The 11,694-nt window shown below is 49.6% G+C and overlaps 5 protein-coding genes across 5 annotated transcripts; 3 read left to right on the forward strand and 2 right to left on the reverse strand.

Annotated features, from left to right (window-relative positions):
* Positions 1-611: 611 nt before the first annotated feature.
* Positions 612-3,148, forward strand: TERG_12586 (uncharacterized protein). Its single transcript, XM_047751528.1, has 2 exons — positions 612-1,949; positions 1,997-3,148. The coding sequence occupies exon 1, from the start codon at positions 774-776 to the stop codon at positions 1,086-1,088; it is 315 nt and encodes a 104-aa protein (XP_047607343.1). The 5' UTR covers positions 612-773; the 3' UTR covers positions 1,089-1,949; positions 1,997-3,148.
* A 104-nt stretch (positions 3,149-3,252) lies between these two features.
* Positions 3,253-4,518, reverse strand: TERG_07717 (uncharacterized protein; the record flags this gene model as incomplete). Its single annotated transcript, XM_003232052.2, has 2 exons — positions 3,253-3,602; positions 3,657-4,518. The coding sequence occupies 2 exons, from the start codon at positions 4,516-4,518 to the stop codon at positions 3,253-3,255; spliced, it is 1,212 nt and encodes a 403-aa protein (XP_003232100.2).
* Positions 4,519-4,544: 26 nt separating this feature from the next.
* TERG_12587 (uncharacterized protein) lies at positions 4,545-4,922 on the forward strand (the record flags this gene model as incomplete). The annotated part of the gene is made up of 1 exon (XM_047751529.1): positions 4,545-4,922. The coding sequence occupies one exon, from the start codon at positions 4,545-4,547 to the stop codon at positions 4,920-4,922; it is 378 nt and encodes a 125-aa protein (XP_047607344.1).
* A 1,507-nt stretch (positions 4,923-6,429) lies between these two features.
* TERG_07718 (uncharacterized protein) lies at positions 6,430-7,354 on the forward strand (the record flags this gene model as incomplete). Its single annotated transcript, XM_003232053.2, has 1 exon — positions 6,430-7,354. One exon carries the CDS (start codon positions 6,430-6,432, stop codon positions 7,171-7,173), a length of 744 nt encoding a protein of 247 aa, XP_003232101.2. The 3' UTR covers positions 7,174-7,354.
* A 103-nt stretch (positions 7,355-7,457) lies between these two features.
* Positions 7,458-9,194, reverse strand: TERG_07719 (uncharacterized protein; the record flags this gene model as incomplete). The annotated part of the gene is made up of 9 exons (XM_047748823.1): positions 7,458-7,509; positions 7,581-7,789; positions 7,856-8,060; positions 8,134-8,274; positions 8,326-8,363; positions 8,577-8,725; positions 8,785-8,870; positions 8,910-8,998; positions 9,081-9,194. 9 exons carry the CDS (start codon positions 9,192-9,194, stop codon positions 7,458-7,460), a joined length of 1,083 nt encoding a protein of 360 aa, XP_047604812.1.
* Between the last annotated feature and the right edge of the window lie 2,500 nt (positions 9,195-11,694).

Raw genomic sequence — 11,694 nt, forward strand, 5'->3', positions numbered from 1 at the left:
CGCGGGAAACCTCGATGAACCGCCTGGCTGGCGACGAGCTTTGCGATGTCATACCTCAACGGTCAGGGTTGAACCCGGCGGTTGAAACCTCGAGCTGCACCTTGAATTGGTTGTTCTGCAGACTTAGTCCTCCTCATTTCCACACCCCAGAAGTGCTGGCCCGGCTTATATTCCGCGCGTTTTTGGCATATGGTTAAGAATAGATCGTTGCACCTTGTTGCTTCCTTTTTTTTTTTTTTTTTTTTTTTTTTTTTTTTTTTTTTTTTTTTTTTTTTTTTCATCTACCTCCACTTCCTCCTCCTATCCCGGGCCATGGTTGCAGCTTTGCATGGGTTGAACAGGCGCAGACAGCCATGCCTTCATTGCCCGTTGCTCGTTGCCCGTCTCACCGCCTGGCACGGAAGCAATATCAACATATTCAGCCTTTGACAGCCCTAAGATATCAACCTAATGGCGGGACGGCTGAGGCTTTCTCTAGTTTCGTGGGGTCATCCACAACATTTTCTTCTTTTGAGGCCAAAAAAAAAAAAAATTAAGAAGAAGAAAAAGAAAAGAAAATGAAAAAGGTAGGTCGAGGAATTCATTATTCTTGCAGAATTTCCGTGTTGGATTGTAATCCCCGTAACTGCCATGCTCCTCGTAAATGATGGGTTGCGGACAAGGCCTTTCAAGATACGATAGGTTTCATCCCCATCGCTCTTTGTGTCGTCGTGCAGATAGGTTGGGCGGTCTTGGACTTGGTCGCAGATCAGCTCTGCCACGTCGTTGGTCCAATGCATCAAACGACCTTTCTTGTCAAGAGTGAAAAGAAGCAAAAATGGGGAGCAGAAAAAGTAACGGGCTTGCCATGTTCAAGTCCGAATGTTTGCCCAGTCATCGCTTCTTTCGTCGTCTTCTGTTGTCCGCTCTCTTGTACTCCGTACTTCTTCAGCCCTTTGCTTTTTGTTTTTCTTCATTCTCTTCTTGTCTTCATCCTATCTCTCCTCGTCATTCCCTCCGTTTCCTTCCGCTTGACACACATTCAAAACACCTGGAGGGCCATACACTGCTACTGCAGCTGCAGCCAGATGCGCCAAATGAGCGACTAGCATGGTGACAGGGTCTGGTCGATGAGCTGGCAACGATGCATGCATTCCACCACGTCTAGCGCCCCGCTTGCATCTGATATACCAGCTCTGGTTGGGCCACGCCCATCCCACCATAAACACATGAAAGCAAAACAAACTCTGGGGGAGCAACGGGACAGCCTATCGAGCCAGATGGCGAATGGGACGCCGAGCTCGTCTTTTTGCCAAAGGGCGACTTGTTCTTCGTAAATTTTGGCCTGAGCAGACTATGGCAGTTAACTAGTGGCAGAGGAATAAGTTAGCTAGCCAACATAGTGGCCAAATTATGGGACATTCGCAGCTGAGCCTTGAACGCCTCAGAGCGCCGTTGCAGAGGCTCAAGAGGGCTGTTGGCGGGTGGGACGGAGCAGTTTCAGCTTTCAGGTTGATGAGGAATCTGTAACTAGTCAGGCAGGCATTCCACGGTGTCAGGCCGCTGCTGAGCCGTTGGCTCATGTGGTCTCTCATCTGATGTCATAGGAGGACACAGGAAGTACTCACTCCTACTGGGTGTCCACGTCTCTCCTTGGTGACTGTCCCGCAGCCCAGGTAACTGTTGTAGTAGCTGGCCGTTGAAGTCTTACTGCTGCTGCTGCTGTTGTCGTCGTCGTCGTCGGTGAAGGGCGAGGTTGATGCGTTGACGTCCGTTTAAGCTTACTCGTTCTTCTGGAACGTCTTTATATCAACCTCAGCGAAGAAGGGCGGACAAGAGCCGGTGTACTCGACACATGATACCCGTGTTAATAACTACGTTCCTAGGACTCTCCACCCTTCCCATGACAGCCCTTAAGCGACTTCGACTTGATTGTGCATCTGGCAAGATATCCCTCTATATTCTACAAAGTATGAACCAACGCACGCTATGTTATCAACTTTGCTTAACAAAATAGATGCAATAAATGCAGCTATATAATATCCTCGACCTATACCTGGCACAAAAACACTTCTGGTTTCCTCTGAGGTGACAGGTGCCGCCTCAGATACCCCTAGGCCAGCTTCCCTTACCAGGACGACCCTCCATATCACTACTTGGTCTGGCAATATCTAGGTCGGAAAGAAGGGGGAGTATAGAGTATCTAGGTTATTGGCATCTAAGAGTGCTCGATCATTGCATTCCTGCTAAAACAGTCCGCTATTGCTGCTATCATGCCATCCAATGTACTTTGGGGCGGTTTCAGAGAGTAGCTTTAGCGCAGATGGCCAGGTGTGGTCTCTATAGTTACCTAGGCGCACCCAAAGATACAACGAGACTTCACGACTACTTTTCTACGTTGTATCTCCCCAGCCACAACTTCGTCAGATCCGTCCACAAATGCCGTTACACGCCAGAGGCCTCTAGAGCCAATTCTTTAATCCAAACTCTTGACATCTTGTCTGGGATCAACATGGAGATATATGAACGAGTAGGAGATGACTCTAAGCCCACCTTGCTAAACTTGTACATCTTAGGATTGGCTCGTTGAACAACAATGAGCTTCAGAGGAAAAGCTAGAAAGAATCATTATCCACGATGAGTGTGGTATCATGGATGGACTAGGTAGCCTACCCTATGTAGATCAAGGCCGTTGTACTTATTACGATACTTGCCTCAGCAATGTTGAAACGTGGAAGAAGATATGCGACCTTCAGGTCGTTGTTTGCAATTATACGGAAATTGTTGTTCATTCAGGCTTTTTGGGGGTAGGTGCCCTCAAAAACAGCGTAGAGATACTTGCAAATTGTCAGGATATCTAATATGTAAGATAATCTCATCTATATGTAACAAATCGAGCTGCCAATTAGAATGCTCACGACATCGAAAGATGCAAGTCATTTACTCGTGGACACAGGGTATATGAACAGCTAGCGAAGCTGGGAAAAGTGTGTCTGGGATACGAGCATGACACAATCAAAATGACAAGAGGTTAGCCATGGAAGATAGGTTATAGGAACGATATAAATAATCTTTATATGGTTAGGGATGAAGAAAGTAAACATGGAGAAAATCATAAATGCTTAAAGCAGAACCCATTTCTTGTCTACTTCTTTTTGACCCTGTCGCGCCGCAATGATGGTAAGAGTCTCTTTGATAATATCTTTGGACACTTTGGGGAATCTAGACGAGGAACAAATATCAATGGTTAGCATCTTCGCTCCTGATGTGAATTTAAGGTAAGGTGGAGAATGAAGCATACCTTTTCTTCAAAACTTCAATCAATCCGGCTTTGGTTAGATTGCTCCCTGAAACAGCTTCCTTGAATTCATCCAGCTTATCTTCTGGGAATTGAATTCGTGGTTTAGGTTTGCTGATCGGTACAACCACCATTGGAGTAAGGTGCTTGGAGGATTTTGCAGCCGACGAAGGTGATAATAATGATTGTTGCTGTGATTTTGATAAAGGCGATTTGCCCGTGGATGGTCTATGGGGAACTTTGAAAGCCGAATTCCCTGAAGATACTTTCGGTTTCGTCTCCCAATATTGAGTAGAAAAGGGGTCAATGGGGAATGTTATGTTTTCTGTGATAAGTTAGTTCTGATATATCCTTGTAAGAAATGTAAGCCTGGCCATACCTGATATAATTTCCATTCGGTGTTGATTCATTATTGGGTTATCAGCACTGTCCTCGGCCCAGCATATTCCTGTGCATTTCGGCTCGAGATCTCCAACAATCATTCTCCGTTTCGTATTGGCTGACTCGTCCTCTCCATCGTCTAGGAAATCATCCATGTCATCTTCCCCATCATCGCTCACTTCATCATCCCCTTCAGAAAGGATATCCTCTCCCTCCTCTGGCTCTTCCCATTCTGCTTCGGAGTCATAATCATAATTAAACTCGGGTACGCCCCGCCAAAACGGATTTCGACATAGCTTTCGGGCAGCCCTTTGTTCCAATCGTTTGGTGAATGTGCCTTGGTATGGAGGCCTGACGTCTTCTCTGAAATTCAAGACCTTCATGGGTATCTTTCGAAGCAACTTCTCTACCTGGGTTGCCGTTCCATTCGTATCGGTAAGGTCGATGCTATTAAGCTCGGGGTCTTGAAGCTTAAGGAGGATTTCCTTCACAGATGGGGTTGCTGGTTCACCCTGGCGACGCCTATATGATATCATCTGGAACAACTCAGCAGGGTTATACCGTTGCAATGGGATGTCATCGTTGGCAAGTCCGAAATCGGATTTACGGAGGTTGTCGAGTTTCTCGCATGCATGACTTAATGCATTTGAATCTCGCTCAAACCTATGGTTAGGAGCCAGCTTCACGTGTGACTGAATGAAGAAGGGTGGAAATTCAAGTTCGAAATCCGAGGCAGGTTTAGATGCTTTAGTGGCCGAATCAGAGGCCAAATTGGTCGTTGTCCTAGCAGAATTGGTCTCATTTCCCGTCGTTGTGCTGGGGGTAGCTTTTGGTTTTGTGAAGAAAGCATTGAGTTTCATCTGGGACTACAGTAGGTTTGTTAGCCATGTTAACTCTCCGCGATACTGATGTCATGTCACATACCCTCTCTTTCCTCTGCTTTTCTTCCTCCTTCTTTCGCTTTTCATCTTCTTTAGCCTGTTTCTCTTCTTCTTTCTGGCGTCTTTTCTCCTCCCTCTCCTCTTCACGCTTCTTCTTCTCCTTTTCTTTCAATTTACGTTCCTCTTCTTTTTCTTCATCACGCTTTCTCTTCTCCTCTTCTTTTGCTTTTCGTTCTGCTTCCTTTTTAGCCTTTTCCTCTGCTTTCTGCTTTTCTTTAGCCTCCTTGCTTGCGGGTGATAGTTTGCGTTTTTTATTGGGGTTAGCTGGCTTCTCTTTAGGGGTAGAAGGAGTTTCACTAGTGGTTATATCAATTGAGGCTTGAGGAATAGCATCTGCTGGAACAGGGTCTGCATTCATAACTGACGGATCATGGTTGGAGGAGCTATGAGAATCAACAGCCCTGTCAACATTGGATTGTACTGCGGATGTAGAACTAGGTTGGGAAGGAGTGTCCAACTCCTCGAATATCCGTTTCTTTGGGGGATCCGGGGTCAATCTTGAAGCCGGTAGTCCATTCATGCCTGGACGAACATCGACCTCTGTCATTTTAGTCTATATTGAGCGATGTGAAGGGCTGCAAATAACCATAGACTGTTGCCCTGATCCGCGGTTTCAACCATGTACCTAGGTATCGCCACACAGGAGTCCCTCTAGCAATAGCCAATTATCTGACAGTTCGCGTGGAAATCGATGGAGTTCTATGCCAATGCGTATAAATGAACCAAGGGGTAATAATCCGTGTCTCGGAGGCTGTCAATATCAGATTGAAGTTGTAGCGAGCGACAGTCGTATTCGAGCTATGACGTGACAATATTTGGTTTGGGGACAAAACGAAGGCGTATATCTCTGTCAAACGGGAGAATCAAAGATGCAGAAACAAGTCATGGGCCGTACAGCCGTCTTGTCTCCTGTCTGTCCAAATGTGTTTGCTGCCTGCTTGTTGTCGCTTCGAGCCTGCAACAAACGCGAACTAAACGCGTCAACTCGATTAATTAGGCACGTGATGTGACATTGATGACTAACCATGGCGTCTATTTCGGCGGCAAAAAAAAAGAGAAACTGGACGTCAACAACAACGCGGCTACATAAAAGGGCATATTCTGATAAATATGCTGGATTGCAAGATGATACCCACTTGACAGATATAATGATAAGGGCTCAAAGAATAACTATGTTATCTGGTGATGCTTTTTACGATATTGCAGGAATCATCCAAAAACTTATTCTTAGTGAAAGAAATATTGGGGGCATCAACGATGCGATAATTCCCCAATATCGCATGCTAGGTTAATCAAATAGCAATGTGAACATTAATCACTGAATAGCCTGATAGAGGCTAAGAGTTCTCTGGCTTTTTTCTTGTATGATGATACCACTTCTTCCTTTCTAGTTGGCTGTCCTCGAAACTTGCTTCCTCTTGAACGGATACCATTGGCCTTGAGAATCTTTACCAGAAGTGAACCACCGCGATTTGTATCCTCGTTTACACTCCAAATCCAGCTTATTTAGTTTTGCTGCGGAAACTCGGCAAGAGACTTGAAATTCGCTTCTCACATCTAGGTATACCCAAATCTTTTACTCCCTGACCAGCCTTTTGGTCGTCATGGCCTAGTTTTCATTTCACCCCTCCAGGAAATTGACTGAACTCATGAATCTATGTAGAATATGCTCTGCTGACGAGCCTGTCTCTCTACGTCATCGTCGTTATTTTCTCGACTGGAGAACCAAAAGAGGCGAAAAATCCGATCATTCCTCGAGAGCCGGGATTTTATACCACATAGGAAACAGAAAGAATGGACGCTCCTGACTTTTCGCCAGCGCCTGCCGTCATGCCAGACACTACAAAAAATTTGATTTGCTCCCCCGATCAGCTTTCTCCTGAGCAAAAGAACGAACTTCGTGCTTACATTCGCAAGATCAAGAAGTTCACTGACCCCCGAGTTAACGTTACGGACGGGGAGATGGGAACTTTCCTCTCCAAGGTTTTTCATCATTGGACATCAGCAGATGCCATTCCAGAACCACCCAAGAAGCGCATGCTACACAAATTTGAATACCAGGCGGTAGATATTGGAGTTTTGACAGAAGATGCTCCAATCCCACGGGAATTGCTTAAGCCAGAGAACGTTCTGCAAGCTGCTACCTACCGAACTCCCCGGGAACGGAGGGCTGGAGCTCCCGTATATATGCTGGCCGCGGTGAGTTACCAGAATGGTTCTCAGGTTATTTCTCTCGTAGATAAACATGCTCGATTCTTCCCGCAGAGCCAGATCGAATTTCGCTACCACCCGGGCATGGATTGGGATGTTTCCGAGTTCATGGCGATGGATAAACGAGATGGTTTCTGTTTTTATCATATGCATCACTACAACGTCGGTATAGCACTCTTCCGTGCTCGTACTAGGATTGTGCGATGGGCAGCCGGCTTGCCCCTAAAGGATAGCTCACAAGAATTGGAAACGGCCTATCCCTTCCAGGCTTTCGCGTTATTTCGAAACAACGTACTTCCGACTTCCCGCAATAACGCCCGGTTTCTCTCTCTTCCCCGACCTGGCCTTTTCGATTTGTCCTAGGATTCGGAGAGAAGAAACCGGTGTATTGGTCGTTGAGTCAACTACCTGGCCGCCGATGGATACACTGAAGTCACAACTGCTCAAAAAAGGATGCACTGCATGTACTCTGGGGTTAAGTGGCGAAATTTATCTCAAGACCTTTAGCTGAATACTCAGATCTAAGGGAAATTTGACGCGTTGCCTATTTCTGAATACCAAGGATATCTATTGGAGAATAAAGAAACACTATATCAGCAAAAAAAAAAAAAAAAAAAAAAAAAAAAAAAAAAAAAAAAAAAAAAAGATCACCCTCCCGTAGCCGACGTAGCATTAGGTTTCTGACCGTATACGACATAACTATCCAGCTCCAACGTTAGTCATTACCAAGGCAACAAACAGGTAGAAAACAAGGCAAGTACTAAACCTACAAATTGAAATACGAATGAATAGAACGGTTTCTTAGATCTTCCCGCGTTTTTGACAAAAGGACCTCAATCTCCTCCGGTTGCCAGCCCTTTTTGATCAAAGGCAGATTGGCAATACCCCCTAGTCCCTCGGTGTGTTGAAGCAAGTTATATGCACCTACAGTCTTCAAGTGCTTATCCTTCGGCCACGTCCCAAGCGGGACCTTATATTTCTACCGCCGGCTGTACGTTAGTACTATACACATGCTGGAATAGGGGATGAAGAAAAGGATAGTAACCTGAGTGGTGATGTTAGTGAACCCGGCGTCCTTGAGCCAGCTACTGCATTCAGCACCTGGGTTCGCGTTGATGCCCATCTCAATGAACGCCTCTTTAACTGTTTCCTGCAGTTGGAATAGGTGGCTTCCCTTTAACGTATCGTCATCGCTGCGGATAGTGCCGTCCCAGTCCTGGAACTCAACCCATCCTCCGGGTTTCGTGCACCTTGATGCTTGTTAGTCGGGGGCCACTGGTAAATCTAACTAGCAGGTTGTGACTGGGTAGGTAGGTTGCATACGTGAAGGCCTGCTTTATTAGCCGTGGCCAGTCTCTGATGGATGCGATCAGGAAGCGGCCGTGGATGTAGTCGAAGGGACTGCCTTCGTAGCCCCATTCATCCTCGACGTCGTCAACGATGAATTTCAGATTCGGGGGCACGCTGTCTGCATGTAAGCGAGATATTGGCGAAGGAGTGGGTATATATACATACAGAGAAGGTTGAGTAGGGCTTAGATCGTTCCCTATGACCTGTTCGCAGCGTTAGTAGTGCAGGTTGATTGGCGAGGCTGTATCGGAAGGTTCGCACCTCAGCTGATGGGTATTCATCGGCTTGATAAGACTTGTTAGCCATAGCCAGAGCGATTACTCAAGGGGGTGTAATTTTACCGAATGAGATAGCCCACTGTGACGGACGACAGGTTAGTAAAAGCAATAGTGAGACAGACGGGTTGAAGCACGTACTATGCCGGTTCCGGTGCATAAATCGAGTACCCGTTGGGGATCCTTGCTGATAGGGGCCATATGGAGCCGGCCATGCAAGAGGGTGTCGATGAGCGCATGGTGGATGTCCAGTCTTTCGTTCTCCTGCTCGTCATTGGGGAACAGATATCCTACGGGGGTTGGTTAATTTAGCTAGCTAGATAGTAAGAGTAATAGCAACCCTACTCACTGCCCCGACAGTAGGCGTGGTATCTTCGCCCATGCACAACGGGATAATCGACAACACTGGATGTCAGAGAGGCTGAGTACTTTGACCTGCAGGCCCGTTAGACGACGTGCATCATCATGTTGCACCGCATGAGAAGAACGGCAAGAAAGAAAGAGAGAGAGAGAGAGAGAGAGCAAGTTGATGCATACAGCTCATCGGAATAGTCGCTTTCGTGCTATTACTTGTCCGTCAGCGGGTCATATACATGGGTAGTAAAGACAAAAAGGGGGAGGGTCATGTATAGATCACCAACGGACATCGTCATCGACCTCCAACGGCAACACAGTAGGGCTGCTCGTGCTAGTACTCTCCACTGCCGAGTGAGCCCCCAGCGTCCCGCAGCCTCCGCGAGACTGTTCTTTGGACTCCATCTTAGTTAGTTGAGCTAGTTGGTTAGCTCTCAGCTGGGGCGGAGGTGCAACGGAGCGGGAGATGTCTTTCTCTGGCAAAGACTGCTGTGATAGAAAGAAGGAGGCCTCCTCGTCAGGCATTAAAAGCAGATTGTCTGCAAGGCTCTTCTGCAGCAAGCAGGGCAAGCAGGGCAAGCAGGTCTAGTCTGGTTATTATTCCATTTTCTTGGTGCAGGCGAAGGTCGAAGGGGGGGGGTCCCTTTCTTGACCCTGGATGGCCGGAAGTCGAGTCCCTAGCGTCCCCAGCGCCACAAAAAGTGTAGTTAGCGAAGGATGATAAAGGCCCATCGATAGAGCAAACTCGTCAAAGGAGGCCTGCTGGGTGATGGACCGTCGCATGGAGAGAATATGATGCAATATGACTGGCCGTAGTCCGTCTCTTTGTCTGATACGAACTCTGCACGGAGTACCAGAGTGAGCAGCTATTATCCCCAGAGGTATCGACTACCGGCGGAGCACCGTCTAACTAACTACTCTGCATGATCTTTCCAAGACCTGCCGGCCACGGCCAAGGCTGAGATGAGTATTGTCTGCCAGTGCAGGAGTTTTGAGGAATCCAGCAGCAGTGCAGCTCCCTGGTCAGGGGCAGCAAGGCTCTCCTCCCTCCGAGCAAGACGAGCCCGCAAAAAAGAAACGAGACACCCTGGGATGCCGTCATACCTAGTTGGTTAGCTGTTTAAGTGCTTGGTCATGCACAGCTCCGGGACTTAGCATAGCGTTATATATACGGAGTATATATGTCAGTCAGACCCTACCTTGAGGCTGCCAACCCCCTTTTGCTCCCAACGCCGACCGACTGACGGCCCGACAGCGCGCAGACTGGCCTGGCAGACGGGCAGACGAGCAGACGAGCAGACGAGCCGACGAGCAAGCCACGTCTCGCCAGACGGGCAAACTGGTGTCTGGGCAAGCTCTGGCCGGCACTGCGCCGCCTCGCATCCGGGCGATGCCATGCCCTGCCCTGCCCTGCCCTGCCCTGCCTGCGCTGCGTCTCCCTTCTGCCGTCTCTCGGCTCGTCCCAGAGCGAGCGAGCCTGCTCTGAGCCTCCTCGCTGGCCGGCCGGCCTGGGAGCAGCAGCTGGACTCTGGCGAACAAGCAAGCCAGCTGCCAGCGCGAGAGAGAGAGCCGCTATCTATAGTCCGCTGTCCATCCGACCGCATCCTCACCATGGCCAGGCCAGCCGAGCCGAGTTGCTGCTATGCCTTGCGTCCTCCCGTAGCCCGCGGCCGTAGATGTAGCTATATATGTATGCCATACCGCAAGTGCAAGGACAGCAGGCCCTTGAATCTCCCCTGCAGCGCGGCAAGATGCTTGTCTCCTCCTCGCCCAGCAAACAGGAGCTCTTGGTTATCCGCCTGGCTGCCCGTCTTTCTCGTCTGGCTCGCTCGAACGAGCTCTGTTACCGTAGCAGTTCCAAGGCTTCGCAGCGTCTCAGCAGTGGCGTTGGCTTTTTTTTTTTTTTTTTTTTTTTTTTTTTTTTTTTTTTCCTTCTTCTTCTGCTGTTGCTTCTTCGCTGGCATCGAAAAACCCTCCAAGCTGCGGCGGCTCTACATATACATATATACATTACAACGCCCGCCCTCGCTCGCTCTCTCGATCCTGTCACTCCTGACCGTCCACCGTCTCTCTACTACTCACAGCGTCCTGTCCCTGCGGCAGGCCCTCTCGCTCTGCCCTGCGCAGCCCAGTCCCGGTCGAGGTCGCGCCGTAGCCGCCGTCCGCCCCGGCCCGTTTCTTCTTCCTGGCCTGCCTGCGATCGCGATTCCAATCCCAACCATCCCCCGACCTCCCGCTGCAACCGCTGACAGCTCGCCAGTGGCGGACCAGAGGACTGTCAGAGTGACAGATGCGGTAGCATAGCCCTCGAGCAGCTCGTATTCCCGCCGTCGATCGAGCCCCTGGCCGCGCCTGCTGAGGACCGCCGCAGCAACCAGCAGAAGAACGAGCAGCAGCAGCAAGAAGCAAGAGAATCACGGCCAGCGAGACTCCCAGGCCGAATGACGATGGCAGACTATCGCTCGCCCGTATACAAGGCGCCTCCCCGCAAGCCGGTGCCAGGCAATGCCGGCTTCCAGTTCCACACGCTCGACGCCCGCAGCAGCAGCAGCTCGCCGCATCTCCCCGAGGGCCCGTCGCACCTCCACGCCGGCAGCGTCTCCAGCATCGCCAGGCCCGCCAGCACCCAGTACCGCCCGCGCACCGCCAGCTCCTCCTTCTTGCCCGCCGACATGCTGCCCGTCCGAGAGTCTGTCGCGGGGTTTCCCCAGCCGCAGCAGGGCCAGCAGGGCCAGCAGGGCCGGCAGTTCTTCCCAGCAGCAGCAGCAGCAGCAGCAGCAGCGGAACTCGCAGCGCCAGGTTCCACCAGCAGGCGCCCTCTCCACAGACGTACCAGCAGCAGCAGCAGCAGGTCTACCACGCCCAGCAGGATTTCCAGCAGGAGAAATACTCCCCAGCGACCAGT

Source organism: Trichophyton rubrum (assembly GCF_000151425.1).
Source record: "Trichophyton rubrum CBS 118892 genomic scaffold supercont2.10, whole genome shotgun sequence".
Taxonomy (NCBI): Eukaryota; Fungi; Ascomycota; class Eurotiomycetes; order Onygenales; family Arthrodermataceae; genus Trichophyton; species Trichophyton rubrum.

Bases quoted from the DNA above. Each gene is read 5' to 3' on its own strand.
- TERG_12586 (XM_047751528.1), top strand. From the start codon at position 774: ATGCATCAAACGACCTTTCTTGTCAAGAGTGAAAAGAAGCAAAAATGG.